A 15,978-nucleotide genomic window follows, 5' to 3' on the forward strand; every position below is an offset into this window, starting at 1 on the left:
TTATAAGAAATATGATTTCACTGTAAAAGTACCTAGTGATGTATTTTTACAGCAGATTCCTATATTTTCAAGGTTTACCTTTGTAAAATTCTCCAGTTTCACAGAACAATTGAAACAGAGCTATTTAAAAAACAGTGTGTGCTATCCAGATGAACCCAAAGAACTCCAAGAACTTTTGTTCAGGAAATACATACATCCAGCTGCTCAGACATAAAAGCAGACTCTCATTATTTGTAAATTTTGTATTTATTATAACAAAAGTTATGACATGTTCATTTGTGCATTCTGCTTTAATATAACTCTTGGTATGTAAATGATCTACAGTAAAGGAGCTCTATACAATCATGCTGGTTGTGGCAGCAATAAGGAACACAAATAAAATGTGCATGTAAAAGTAAAAGGAAGAAAAACAGAGACCAGAAGAAAAAGAGGCTGTTTTCTACGGTTTAAGAACCACCTAAATTTGTAGGTAACTTGTACAGCCACTCAATATGACAACCATGGCCCAAAGAGTCAAGAAAACAAAAGTAAGTTCAGGTTGTGTCCTTATGCCAAGACTACAAAACATTTTAAGCCTCGCTATACAACACAGACCTATTTACAGTAATTTCCCAATCAACTGTTCTCTCAGAGAAAATTAGTGAATCTCAGTGACTTACGTCATCTGAAAGACTAAAGCAACTCCTAGGAGTTAGTCTCCATATTCTACAAATGTCTATCATTTTCAAGACCAAAAAAGGCTTTTTCTTTCTCAAAGAAATACAGTATTACAATTTTACTTAATCATTTAGCACTGGCATACTGCCCTGCTTTCCAAACAAACAAAAAACCGAGCCATTTAAAAAAAATTACATCATGTCTCTCTGCAATATATTAAACCTTTTATTTTTTACACTTGATATGTTAAGGGGAAAGTTAACTAGTTTAAATCTTATTGGTAAATCATCTCTAGAACAATGTCGGTTGATATTAAAACTAACAAACAGAAAGAGAAACTGCAGTTATCTGTAGTGGTAGGGTAAGGAAAACAAAATGTAGTAAAACCCCTGCTGTAACGTGAGCCCTATGTGGGTCCTGCACTCATGTCTTCTTGTTCGTTAGTTTATTTCTGAACAGCACGCAGACTGGGTCATAGTGGTGTATCATAATAGTCTGGCAGCTGATCCATCTGATACTGTCGCTGCTGCTGCTGTTGTTCCTGGTGTTGTTTCATAATCTCCTTGACCTCTTCTTCAAGCTCTGGTGGGATGATGAATTGGTCATCTGGATCTGGCTGCGCTGGGGCTGCAAAGTAGCCTCCAGTTTTTCTGAGGGGTGCATCGGTTGCTACTTCAATCAAGTTATGGCTCCTTTCCTGAGGAGCCACAGAACCATTGCCCCGTCGGCGCCCAATTGTACCAGTGCTGGAGTAATCGGCTTTCCTGGAAAGGCCCGTTTCATCCTCATTCGCACTAATGACGATGCCTTCGTCGCTGGCTTCCACAGGCACTTGGAGCAGCAGCTTCTCCTTTGCTCGGCCACAGTGGATGTCCACCTCCACTTCCACCTGGCTCCCATTGGTAAAGACACCCTCAATTGGCTCCTCGTCATCACTGTCAAGGCCATTGTCAGAGAAGGCGCTGGAGAAGGTGGCACTGGACAACTGCCTTTGGAAAGAATTGGACAGGCAGACTGGGTGAAGCATGCAGCGCTGTTCGTTGGGGTATGCTGGGCCATTCTCATTCATGGCTACCTGAGGGGGCTCATCAGAGGCAGTGGACCCCACCTCGCTGCTCATTTCAGAGGTGGAGATCTCGCTGCTCATCTCAGAGGCCATGCCGCTGCTGGAAGATGGCATTCCCAAAGCATCCGTAGGTCTGTCTTTAATTACTACGTTGACTGACTGGGGAAAGATGCCTGGGCTGGGAGGCGGGACTCCATTAAGCTCACAGCAGCAAAAGCTGTCCTCCGTCACATTGAGCTGAACCACCACCGCGCTGAGGCTGTCATTGTAGCCGTAGCTCTGGGCCAAAGTGCAAAGCTTCTTTGCAGCTGCCAGTGGTTCAGGCACATTTCTTACCGCTTCCACCGCCTCCTCGATGGAGAGGCTGTCCCACAATCCCTTGCTACCCAGAATGAAGAACTCATCCTGTGGAGTCAAGGTCATGGACTGGACATGAGGGCGGGGCACAACGCTTGGGTGAAGGAAGGTGTATCCCAAGATTCTTGTGGAATCTGTCACGCCATTTACTTTACCATCCTGAAATTTAAAAAAAAAAAAAAAAAAAGGAAGACACGAAGTTGAGAATATACAAAGACGCTTACATCTTACAAGCATTTTAGAAATGTCCATCTTCACAACATCCTGTATGGCATCTATACATCCCATCTATTTTATAGATGGGGAGCCAGAGTGATGAAGTTTTTTGGGGAAAAACAGATGTAGTCTCATATGCTGATAACACACTTTCCATTTTACTCATAGCTCTGGAGGATTGGACAGGAGGACATTTTAAAATCAGCAGGTCCAGATAACTCACATCCGAGAATTTTGAGAGCTGGCTGAGAAGTTCACTGGACTGTTAATGTTGATTTTCCATAAACCTCGGAGCACTGGGCAAGTTCCAGATGACTGGAAGAAAACTAATAATGTGCCAATTTTTAAAAGGGTAAACAGGATGACCCTGATAATTATTGGCCTGTCAGCCTGACGTGACTCCTGGGCAAGATAATGGACTGGCTGATATGGACTCTATTAATAAAGAATTAAAGGAGGGTAATGTAAATAATGCAAATCAAGATGTGTTCATGGAAAATAGATCCTATCAAATTAACTTGATCTCTTTTTTTGAGGAAATGATAAGTTTGGGTGATATGCTAATAGTGTTGACATAATATCCCTAGGCTTCTGTAAAGTCTTTGACATGGTAATGCACCACATTTTGATTAAAAAACAAGAATATAAAATTAACATGGCACATGTTAAATGGATTAAAAACTGGCTAGATGATTAGTCTCAAAATATAACTGAAAATGGGGAATCATCATCATGTGGATGTGTTTCCAGTGGGGTCCCATAGGGATTGGTTCTTGGTCCTATGCTATTTAACATTTTTATCAATTACCCTGAAGAAAACAAAATCATTACTGATAAAGTTTGCAGATAACACAAAAATTGGGGGGGGGGGGGAGAGGGGGAGGTCGGGAACGGTAAATAATGAAGACAAGTAATTGATTCAGAGAGATTTGGATCGGTTCATGAATTGGGCATAAGCAAACAATATACATTTTAATACAGCTACATGTAAATGTATGCATCTAGGAACAAAGTAGGCCATACTTACAAGATGGGGGATTCTATCCTGGAAAGCAGTGACTCTGAAAAAGATTTGGGGGTCGTGGTAGATAATCAGTTGACCGTGAGCTCCGCATGTGAAGCTGTGGCCAAAAGAGCTAATGCAATCCCGGGATCAAGAACCAGGGGAATCTCAAGTAGGAGCAGAGAGGTAATTTTTCCTCTAATATTTGACACTTTGTGACCACTGCTGGAATACAGTGTCCAGTTTGGGTGCCCACAATTCAAGGAGGATACTGATAAACTGGAGATGGTTCAAAGAAGAGCCATGAGAATCATAGAATATTAGGGTTGGAAGGGACCTCAGGAGGTCATCTAGTCCAACCCCCTGCTCAAAGCAGGACCTAATCCGCAACTAAATCATCCCAGCCAGGGCTTTGTCAAGCCTGACCTTAAAAACCTCTAAGGAAGGAGATTCCACCACCTCCCTAGGTAACCCATTCCAGTGCTTCACCACCCTCCGAGTGAAAGTTTTTCCTAATATCCAACCTAAACCTCCCCCACTGCAACTTGAGACCATTACTCCTTGTTCTATTGTCTGGTACCACTGAGAACAGTCTAGATCCATCCTCTCTGGAACCCCCTTTCAGGTAGTTGAAAGCAGATATCAAATCCCCCCTCATTCTTCTCTTCTGCAGAAGAAATAATCCCAGTTCCCTCAGCCTCTCCTCATAAGTCATGTGCTCCAGCCCCCAGTCATTTTTGTTGCCCTCCGCTGGACTCTCTCCGATTTTTCCACATCCTTCTTGTAGTGTGGAGCCCTAAACTGGACACAGTACTCCAGATGAGGCCGCACCAATGCCAAATAGAGGGGAACGATTACGTCCCTCGATCTACTGGCAATGCTCCTACTTATACAGCTCAAAATGCTGTTAGCCTTCTTGGCAACAAGGGCACACTATTGACTCATATCCAACTTCTTGTCCACCATAACCCCAGGTCCTTTTCTGCGGAACTGCTTCCTAGTCTCTAGTCTGTAGCAGTGCATGGGATTCTTCCTTCCTAAGTGCAGGACTCTGCACTTGTTCTTGTTGAATCTCAGATTTCTTTTGGCCCAATCCTCTAATTTGTGTAGGTCCCTCTGTATCCTATGCCTACCCTCCAGCATATCTACCACTCCTCCAAGTTTAGTGTCATCTGCAAACTTGCTGAGAGTGCAATCCACACCATCCTCCAGATCATTAATGAAGATATGATTAAAGGACTAGAAAACATGCCTTATGGTGATTGAGGTCTTTGAGTCTATCTATTTAGCTTAACAAAGAGAAAGTTGAGGAGTGACTTCTTTATCATTTGTAAGAATCTACAGGGGGAACAAATATTTAACAATGGACTCTTCAAACTAGCAGAGAAAGGTAAAACACAATCCAATGGCTGGAAGTTGAGCTAGAGAAATTCAGGCTGGAAATAAGGTGTAAAATTTTGACAGTGAGGATAATTAAACACTGGAGCAATTTACCAAAGGTCATGGTGGATTCTCCATCACTGACAAGTTTTAATCAAGACTGGATGTTTTTCTAAATATGCTCTAGGAATTGTTTTGCGGAAGTTCTATGGCCTGAATTATACAGGAGGAGATATTAGATCACAGTGATCCCTTCTGACCTTAGGCTCTATGAAGTGTCTTGCAAAAGGCTACACTGACTCAGTGCACGCACTGGGATTAGGACTCAAGTTTATGGCTCACGCTTAGCTCATACACCATGCTGTCTCAATGGACTTAATACAAGTTACAGTTATGGTGTCACATATACACAGGTCTGTCTCTCTAGTGCCCAAGAGGCTACTCGACAACATAATGGAGCATATGATTGGGCAAATAAACTTTAGCTTGAGACCCCCCCTAGAACCGTTTCTCTGGTATGCACAACCACAATCCACAGCAGCAGCTTGGCTCCTGCACCCATAAAGCTGGGCCTGGCTCCCTGCTCCAGGCATTGCGACCCGGTTTATGAGGTAGCACCACCACTCAGGTTTGGCCCCATGGTCCCTCCGTAGTGAGAGCAGTTGTGGGACCAAACCTGAGTGGCACACATGGGGCTGTAGAACCTCCTTCTTTGAGAGTCTCTCAACCTGGGGGCCCAGGGAAAACCACCCCTTACACCACCCCACCATCCCCTAAACTCCTGCAAATGGTACACACTGTGCATAAGGGTGTGGGGGTCACTGCTCTGGCTAATGGCTCATGCAACTACTGTCTTGTTAGCCAGTCAGATCTGTCCCCCCACTTAAGGTATTTTATCTTGTGTATGATCCTCTCTGCCCCCACAAGTCCATACTGAACAATGGCTATGGCAGGGGTGGCCAACCTGTGGCTCCGGAGCCACATGCGGCTCTTCAGAAGTTAATATGCAGCTCCTTGTATAGGCACCGACTCCAGGGCTGGAGCTACAGGCGCCAACTTTCCAATGTGCCGGGGGGTGCTCACTGCTCAACCCCAGGATCTGCCACGGGCCCTGTCCCCACTCCACCCCTTCCCGCCCCCTCTCCTGAGCCTGCCATGCCCTCGTTCCTACCCACCGCCACGCCTCCTGCAGGCCATGAATCAGCTGATCAGGAGGTGCAGGGAGGGAGGGGGAGGCACTGATTGGCAGGGCTACAGTGGGTCAGAGGCACTGGGAGTGGGGGGGTGGGGGAGGGGCGGGAACGGATGTGGGGGCTGCTGACATAATACTGTGGCTCTTTGGCAATGTATGTTGGTAAATTCTGGCTCCTTCTCAGGCTCAGGTTGGCCACCCCTGGGCTAGGGATCATGGTTATGGCATCTCTCCTGCAGCTGTACATTATTTATCTCAGCTCAGCCCTTCGAAAGGTACAATTTAAAAATATTCTTTAAATTGAGCATGCAAGTCAAATATAGCAGAGTGCAAGTCTGTGTTTTCCAATCAGCTGAGCTGTAGTGAAATGTTTTACATACCCCAATTACTTACTACATTTCCTCTTAGATATGAGATTTCCCAAGGGGAGGAGGAGTAATATCTGAGCGGGAAAACACCATTAAAAATGTGTATTTAAGAAATACATCCCATGTACGTTCAAACCCCAAGATTCTGGCTTAGTTAGAATCTGAGCTGGCAGGATAAGAAGAGCAAGCATCTCAAGTGTTGTTGTGTTTGGTTACCTGCCAGCCTTGACGGGGATAACTCCAACCCAGCTAATTTAGAGAACCACTTTGATTATAAATCATTTGGTCCAACTGATGCCAGCAATGGCCACTACAGAACAAATAACCAAAGGAAAGTGAATGAAGACTAAGAAAAAGGTAGGCCTTTAAAATGCCTCAGAACAGAAAAACCTCGTTGGCCTGGTAGGGTTCCATATTATAAATAAGCCTGACAGAATTGATAAGCCATCCAAGTGTGTGAAATTGATGAGTCATTTTAAGATTTAAAGCAGGAATTAACTTCTCCTTTACAAAGGGACATACTGACAGCTCCCTGGTTATCTGCAGGACGTGATGGAGTGGCTCGCTTCAAGCATGTCACATTTTAGATTCTAATCCCCCACCACCTTTGCTTGGCAGGTTTAACAGATCTATGCATGTACAGCAGTAGGCTGAGCATCAAATCCTTACGTAGGGATGCAGCAGACCAAAAAGAAAAGGACGGGCTCCTCTCTCTTTCTGCTTTCGATCAGTTCCCCACATGTATGTTCTGTGTCAGCTATCTGCCCTCTGGGTCTTTATCTTCCAAGGGAGGAGACTGGTTCTCTACTCTTTCAGCAGCTCACTCAACCTCCAATCTGTGGGTGAGCACAGAATGGATTCCTTGTGCAGAAGCTGCAGTCTCTCTACAACAGAGCTGCCTGCCAGAGCACAAGCCCATAGCTGGCACAATACATTCTGTCGTGGGACAGAAAAATCAGCCTGCTGTCTGTCAGCGTCCTGGCTGGTCAGATAGAAGGAAGGAGCAGAGAGTCTCTTATGGAAGAAAAGTTTCAGAGTAGCAGCCGTGTTAGTCTGCATCCGCAAAAAGAAAAGGAGGACTTGTGGCACCTTAGAAACGAACAAATTTATTTGAGCATAAGCTTTTGTGAGCTACAGCGCACTTGATCGGATGCATCCGATGAAGTGAGCTGTAGCTCACGAAAGCTTATGCTCAAATAAATTTGTTAGTCTCTAAGGTGCCACAAGTCCTCCTTTTCTTTTTACAGAAGAAAAGACATCACACCCCAAGCTCTCTCTGAGCACTTTTCCACCCTACACAAAGAGGATGGGCTCTTCATCCCTACTCCAGCCCAGCAATTCCTCTTCCAGGTAGAAGGTTGGTTTCCTCATCTTCCCCGTTTAAGGTCAGCATGCTCAGACCCTTGTGGCTGAGTATCTCTGCAGAGCAACAGCAACTGGACCACATGACACAAAACATACTGGAAGGGGAAGATGAAATTCCCAGCACAGCCGCACCTGTCTTTAAACTACAGGTTATTATTTATATGATAAGGAAATATGTTTGGTGTGTTGCTCAGAATTGTCTCTAGAGGAAGTTGCAGACTAACATTCCCTCCACCAGCACTACAGTTCTTACCTCTGTGATAATGGCCTTGTGCTGTTTAATCCTCTTTAGCTCTTCTTCACAACTCATCACATAAGACCTGGACAAAGGCAAAGGTTTTCCATTCCTACAGAGAACAGTTTGGCACTTCCCCACATTTGCTGAGGTTAATGTGAAGCATCCACCTGGGTCCATGGGATCGTGTTTTATATGGCAAAGGACAGCAGAGCCTCCAAGTTTTTGTCCTGCAGTTCCAAGTTTCCTGGAATGTAAACAAAGCAATACTTGCTGATTAATGGGAAAAGTTGCACTATGAGGTCAGAGTAGAGAGAGGAGCAGGGGACCACAGTTCAGCAATCCCAATCACAGGACACAGACTCTCAAGGTTCACTGGGAAGAACAGGCACTCCAGTTCAGATTGTGACGCTTTATACCAAAGTCGTGAGGAAGTTATGTACAACTCATGGGCAGTGTGTTATAAGAAAGAAGATATACATCCTCAATTGGATCCATGCTCAATTAAAAAAACCCTCACAAACCCAGTGCCACTGCTCTCTTGTCATCGCATTACCAAGACAGCTAGAGTATTTTACCTTATACATCCCCCCAGAAAACCTTTAGGAAATTTAAGGATTAGGAAGCTATTGAAAAACTAGAGGTAGAATCTAAAAATATGATCATTTGTGAACCTGAAGCTTTAGTTTCCAAAACAGCAATGTATTTTTTAAAGTGCTGGAATCAATGTTTTACTGCTTATTGCCACTCAGTTTTAAGTATTTAACCATGGTTTTTCTGCACTTTCAGACTCCTAAAGCTCCACAGTAAAGTATCTAACCTAAACAAACTAGAACACTTGCAGTTATCACCATTAAAAACACAAAAAACACTTTCCAATTGTAATTGGTCTCCAGATCACTAATTCACAAACCTATTATCACACCAGAAGTAATATCTTATCAGGCACATTTGAAGAATATTTTTAACTTGTCATTTTAGAAAGCCTTGGCTAAAGTTCAATGATAAAACCTGTCTTAAGCATACAAAGTATTGTCTTGTTCATATTAAAACTAATCTACTTTTTATAGCATTTTGCAATTTAATTTCTGATTGTATTTAACAATTTTTCCGTCTCTCCCTCTGCATGGGCTTCTAACCTTCACTTTCTTTGCAGTAACTGAACAACTAAATTACTGAACGTTCCTAGCTTTCTTAGCTCTTTTGTTTTAACAAAGATCAGAACTTTGATATAGAACTCTGAGGTGATAATAATCAAATTCAGTTATCCAAGGTCTGATGTAGGTTAGCATTTTTTTTAGCTCAGGAATGTTTGAGAAACAGAAATATTGTACTAACCCTCAATAAATGGATACATGCAACTAGAACCAATACTATTTCTGGGTTCTATGAATTGTTGATTAGCCTATTCTTTGAGACACGTGTAAAGAAATATTTTTTTGCAGAAAAACTGGTATAGTTTCAAGGAAATCTAAAGAGATGGTTAAGGCCACCTATTAGGTACTTTCCCTGCCTCATACCTAGGATTCTAAACATCCTGCAGGATTCACTTCCAACACCTGTCAGAGTGAGGCAATGTCCCAAGTAATGATAAAAATGGGGAGCCACAATATTACAGAAACAAAGGGCACAGTAGCCCTTTTTTTCTTGTGTACAGTTGATTCAGATTGATCCTACTGCTCCTACTTCCTGATGTAGGAATTGGATCTTTTCAGGAAGTGACTGTCTGACAAATATGGTGTAAACAACCCCTCAGACACAGGAATTCATGGCCCTCCAGTGCGGACTATGTGGGTCACAGCGTTCACTGAAGTGTTGCACTGTAACTGCCCTGTGTAGACCTTGCTAGCACAAACTAGAAGGGGCCTAGTTAATGTTAACACAGTTCTTTAGTGTACACAGCAATTCACACCTCCGTAGTCCACACTGTGAGGCCATGTAGTAAAGCCTATTTACATGTCTTCTCCTTTACTTTCCCCATCTCTTCCTTCCCTTTTGTCTGATCCTCTTCATTCAACTCTATTCCCCAAGACACAGTCTCTTATACTGTCGAGAACAGCATACACTAGTTTTCAAATAACCAAAACCACCTAGTATCAGAGAGGTAGCAGTGTTAGTCTGTATCCACAAAAACAACGAGGAGTGGGGTGGCACCTTAAAGACTAACAGATTTATTTGGGCATAAGCTTTCGTGGGTAAAAAACCCATGTGGGTGTTTTACCCATGAAAGCTTATGCCCAAATAAATCTGTTAGTTTTTAAGGTGCCACTGGACTCCTTGTTGTTTTTGCAAAAATACCTACTACACATTATGCTTATAGCACCGTCTCTTTATGCCTGCTTGAAGAATTCAATTTTAGGATTGAAAATATGCAGTTAAACAGTTAGAATGCATATCCTCAACAACAGTTTTGACGTTTATGATCATCTGAACTCGTGCAGAGGGACAGGCTGAAACACGCTGGGCTTTGTGAGTTGTAAGGGGGGGGATGTTTAAAGATGATTAGTCTCAGGAAACAAAAGTCACATCACTACCTTAAATATTAACAATTCTGAACAATGAGACTTTTAAAGAAATTAAGTACATCTCAGAAAAGAGACTAAAACTATCCATTCCTTGGTCATGAACCTTTTAGGACATGTGTGGAACAGCAGGTCAGAATTAAAAAAAACAAGCAATTAAGTAATGTGCAGTAACAAGCTAGCAAACAAAATCATTTAGAAAACAGTGGAAAAAACAGCTCTGGGATAGAAGCAAGTATGCTGACTGATCAGCATATGGAGGAAGATGACAAAAATTAAAGATCTGGGGTTAACCTCTGCATAACGATGAAAGTGTTGATCATATATTCCTCTTCACTCTTTGTTTTTTGCAGCTCTTCTGCCAAGATATCACTCATTGTACACTGCAGAAGGTAGGGCACTTCCACGTTGCGATCACCATCAAAGACGCCGTACAGCGCCTCCCTGTTGTCACAGAAATTATTCGCTGAAAGAGCTGCCACACACAGTCTAAGGAAAAAGGGAAAACCGGAAATAGTATTTTAACAAATAAGCATTTGTAACAGAAGAGCATTTTAACACTCCTCAAGTCTTTTCTCATTGTTCTGACCAGGATGTGCAGCTTGAAGGTAGATCAGACTATAATGAGCATCACAAACTTTTCATGAGTCATGCAGTTTCACTTCAGATCCTGGTAGTGAACAACATAAGTAGCATTTCTGGTACTGTTAAATTCCATGGTAAAGAGAGTAACAAAGATGTTGAAACAGAGACCCACTAATGATTTTTCAACTTTTCTGGCATGTGAAATGCAGTCTTTATTTTTGTGATTAAAAAAAAATAGTAGTAAAACCCAAGAAAGCTACTGCACTGTTTACTCTTAGGTTTACCCATGAAAAGTGAGCATAGGAAGCTGTAAAGCAAGCTTCTCCATACTGCCCCCTTGAACAAGTTTCATCGAAGTATGGAAACAAATGCCTTTAGAAGTGAGAGGGTAGTTCAGACCATATAACATCTTGGCCCCTCTGTTGAGGCGGCCAACATGGGATAAGCTGTGACATGGGTTTTATGATGTGGACGCATGCCCACTGACAGCTGGAGTAAGATTAACTGAACAGTCGTCAGACAGGAAGATTCAATCTACAAATTCACAAAGAAAAGTAGGTTTACACTAAGTACCATTTCCACTAAGCTATCGGAGCTAAGGAGGAAGCCTTCTGACCCCTCAGGACCTGGTATGAACAATCCCATGAATTGTTTTATGCTCTCTGACTAACTTCCAAATGGTGTTAAAAACAAGAACATATACAGAGGTCAGCAATTCACTTTTTGAGCAACTCCTACTCTCTCCTGCACCACTACCACAGCGAAGCCCTGGTGAGCTGATCAACTCAAACTAATCTGGTACACCTAACTGTTGTTTTTTCTTTTCAATAGTTATTTCACATGTGTGCACTGCACTGTGTAAATGGGTGGAGGTGGATGGAAAGAGAACACCATAGTTTAAATTGCCTTCACTCCTCTGGCCCCTTAAAGTTGTCATTTTTACTCTATGTGATAATCATTTTAGTTTGTTGATACGTTTAATAAAATGGTGAGTATAAGCTTGCTGGCACTTGACTCAAGTGTTTGAAAACCTTAACTGAAAGTGCAAAAAGATTTTTAGAAGTTATTCACAGACCATTAATGTGAGATGACATCATATAACCAGCAGCATACAAGCAGTTAACATGCCAGGCCCCTGAGATGTTACTTGTCAAGGGCTGCTTTAGCCATTAAAAAAGGACCAGTCAGTAGTGCAGGAATATGCACAGTTTAAGACACTCCTCTTCCAGCAGCATCCCTGATTTGCTTGGGACACATGCTTAAGCAAAAGATAAAGAGGCTTTTCAAAGAGCAGAGATGCATTTAAGCACTTGGGTCTTTTGCAAATACTGGAGTCTTACATAGACAAAATGCATCAGTTACACTTGTATCTTAGCAACTCCTTTAACAAAGAAGAAATATGAGAGCCAAGCAGGGGTCTAGTTTACAGATATAAGTCATGCCATGCCCTCTGCTTTTGTGAGACGAATGTCCCCAACTAACTTTCTCATAAGAAAAGAGTTTCTTTGTAGGGTTTTGTGTTTTTTTTTTTTTAATACAGAAGTGTTCCAGCAGCAGAGCACCTCTGTGCTGATACCAAGCCAGACTTACTTGTTCTTAACTCCCGAAGCTTCGGTATAACCATGACTCCACACTGCTGGGGCTCCTGAAGCGTCACCAGCTGAGGGCTGGTCAATCTTGAAACAACGAATGTTACTGCAGTGAGAAGGGAAAAGAAAAAAGCCCAATGAATACTACAAACATTTAGCTTAAAGTCACTGCTATCTTAAAATTGTAAGGAAGCTTTTATTGTCCCACTTATCCTAGTCACCTGCCACTTGAGGCACGTTGCGCATATGCTAAGACGACTACATTTAAGAAAATGAGGTGTCCCTGTAAAGGGAAACACTTAATAGAGTGTGTAGAATGTTATCCATCAGAATACACACAAGAAAAACACAAACAATAAGCAGTCCTATGCATGTCTATTTCATTCTTGTTTGCCTTAACTGTCTTTTCTTTTCTCAGCTATTTGAACCTTAACCTTGGCTCTGCAGAAAACACAAGCAGAATTTGCCACTGGCCTGAGAATATATGGAGGAGAGGAGGCATGGGGGGAAAATCCTATCTAACTTGTGCATTTCTTTTACTCATTTCCAGAATGAGACCTTTCTGCATTCTATTTTTACTGTATTAAAATGAAAGCTCCCATATCACCACCATATCCAGCTTTTCCTCCCACCCCTGAGTCAAAACCTGATAGAAAAATGTTCTAAAACCTCTTATGAAAATGCCTAAAAGCTAGTATGAGGATGCTCTCCCCTCTAGGTGCCTTCAGGTCTGTGCTCTAGCTGTAAGAATTGCCACTCTCTTACCCCCTGACTCTGGAGTGGTAGCTCTTACTTAGGGTATTGGATCCTTCCTCCCTCCAATTAACTATCAGTGTAAACTCTGGTCTCAATTTCAAACATCTGAAAATGGTATGCAGCACAATACAGCTTTTAAAAGGGGCCAGCCCCATCTGTTCATACCCATCTTTTCATACTGCTACTGTATGTGAAGGAAAAAACCTGACCCTCTGTTGTTCTGCTCCATTGGCAGTTAAGCAAGTTCTCCACACAATGCAACATCTTCAAAGGCACCAGAGCCTTTCAGTGAAACAAATGCATTATAAAAGGACAAACATAAAAGGTTTAACTATTCACGCTATTTAAAAGTGCATTTCTCCCTATCCAAGCCCTCACTGCCTGTTAAAACTGAAATGCTAAGAAATTGTGCGTACACAATCTGCATGGCCCTGGAACTCTTCCTCAAACAACTTAAATTAGGGCTGCTCTATCTGGATCAGAGTCTTTTCCTACACAAATAAATAAGTAGGACATGCACTTGCCAGAGCACATTAAAAAACAAACAAAAAACTCCCCACGTAATGCTCATAATGATGTTTATGTATTAGAAGGATTTGGAACCCAGAGACTAAGTGTCAAACAGAAGGAAAACTTAATATACTTCTAATATACCTTGTAAGAACGGTCACTAATCAAGAAACAAAAAACAGACCCATTCCAAAGTAATGCTACTTGCAGTTGGGTATAAAGTATACCCAAATGCAATTTACAGCAGATACTGAAGTGGCTCATGTACACTGCACTTGTTTTCCAGGAAGTGGGAACTTGGATCCAAATGGATTTCTGAGAACTGAATTTGCCACCCTCTCACCCCTTTGGCACTGACAGACCAAGGACTCTTGTGGCATTTAGTAGTAGCATTCAGTACTAGAGAAATTCCAACTCCCAGTCTCAAAGTTTCATAGAAGAAGAGGATCACTTCTTTAGAACTATTTGCATATTTCCTGGACATTATAAAAAAACCCCTATTTTTGCAATACAGTAAGCCTCTATTAAAAAGCATTTAGGATTATCTTCTAGTGCATAAATACACCCAGAAAATAAAGCTAAGTAAGACCATCATGACTAGGCTTGAATTCAGAAACTCAGTTTTTATGCAAAACTTAATATGGAGAGTTACTTAAGATGGGGGGGAAGTCTGCACTTCCATGCCCTATTTATTATCCATTTTACCTTTGACCATCTTCCCATACTAGGAAAAGGTTATACCAGATCTAGGCCTGTAGCAGTTTTGTTTTTCTAATTCTGTCCCTTTGGAGGCTCTTGAACACTCCAAAATGGCATTACTTCCCACCTTGGGTCCTAAACTGGCCTATTTTGGATCCTCCCCCGCATCCTTTTACCATTCCCCCTCCAGAGAGTTACTTCCTAGTGTGTTTAGTGGCACTTTTATCTGTTCACAACAGAATTCTAGTCCAGTAAGTGCCATCAGCACCTAGATCTACAATAGACTTTCTTTAAGCAATGTGATTCATAGATATTAAGGTCAGAAGGGACCATTATAATCATCTAGTCCGACCTCCTGCACAACGCAGGCCACAGAATCTCACCCACCACTCCTGCAAAAAACCTCTCACCTATGTCTGAGCTACTGAAGTCCTCAAATCATGGTTTAAAGACTTCAAGGAGCAGAGAATCCTCCAGCAAGTGACCCGTGCCCCATGCTACAGAGGAAGGCGAAAAACCTCCAGGGCCTCTTCCAATCTGCCCTGGAGGAAAATTCCTTCCCGACCCCAAATATGGCAATCACCTAAACCCTGAGCATATGGGCAAGATTCACCAGCCAGATACTACAGAAAATTATTTCCTGGGTAACTCAGATCCCACCCCATCTAACATCCCATCACAGGCCATTAGGCCTATATACCATGAATATTTAAAGATCAATTAATTACCAAAACCATGTTATCCCATCATACCATCTCCTCCATAAACTTATCGAGTTTAATCTTAAAGCCAGATAGATCTTTCGCCCCCACTGTTTCCCTTGGAAGGCTATTCCAAAACTTCACTCCTCTGATGGTTAGAAACCTTCATCTAATTTCAAGTCTAAACTTCCAAATGAACAGTGTATATCCATTTGTTCTTGTGTCCACATTGGTACTGAGCTTAAATAATTCCTCTCCCTCTCCAGTATTTATCCTTCTGATATATTTATAGAGAGCAATCATATCTCCCCTCAACCTTCTTTTAGTTAGGCTAAACAAGCCAAGCTCCTTGAATCTCCTTTCATAAGACAAGTTTTCCATTCCTCGGATCATCCTAGTAGCCCTTCTCTGTACCTGTTCCAGTTTGAATTCATCCTTCTTAAACATGGGAGACCAGAACTGCACACAGTATTCCAGGTGAGGTCTCACCAGTGCCTTGTATAACAGTACTAAAACCTCCTTATCTCTACTGGAAATACCTCGCCCGATGCATCCCAAGACCGCATTAGCTTTTTTCACAGCCACATCACATTGGCGGCTCATAGTCATCCTATGATCAACCAATACTCCAAGGTCCTCCTCCGTTACTTCTAATTGATGCTTATAACTAAAATTCTTGTTATTAATCCCTAAATGCATAACCTTACACTTCTCACTATTAAATTTCATCCTATTACTATTACTAAGTTTACAAGGTCATCCAGATCCTCCTGTCGG

The 15,978-nt window shown here is 42.2% G+C and overlaps 1 protein-coding gene across 1 annotated transcript in view; it reads right to left on the reverse strand.

Moving 5' to 3' along the window:
* Nucleotides 1-227: 227 nt before the first annotated feature.
* Nucleotides 228-15,978, reverse strand: part of PHLPP1 (PH domain and leucine rich repeat protein phosphatase 1) — a 220,325-nt gene continuing 204,574 nt past the window's right edge. Inside the window, exons 14-17 of the mRNA XM_048839707.2 lie at nt 12,537-12,641; nt 10,656-10,850; nt 7,858-8,086; nt 228-2,239 (exon numbers count right to left, since the gene is read on the reverse strand). Of these exons, the coding sequence (XP_048695664.2) occupies nt 1,130-2,239; nt 7,858-8,086; nt 10,656-10,850; nt 12,537-12,641 (1,639 nt within the window). The 3' untranslated portion in view covers nt 228-1,129. The remainder of the gene's footprint in view (nt 2,240-7,857; nt 8,087-10,655; nt 10,851-12,536; nt 12,642-15,978) is intronic.

Source organism: Caretta caretta, chromosome 2, assembly GCF_965140235.1.
Source record: "Caretta caretta isolate rCarCar2 chromosome 2, rCarCar1.hap1, whole genome shotgun sequence".
Taxonomy (NCBI): domain Eukaryota; kingdom Metazoa; phylum Chordata; order Testudines; family Cheloniidae; genus Caretta; species Caretta caretta.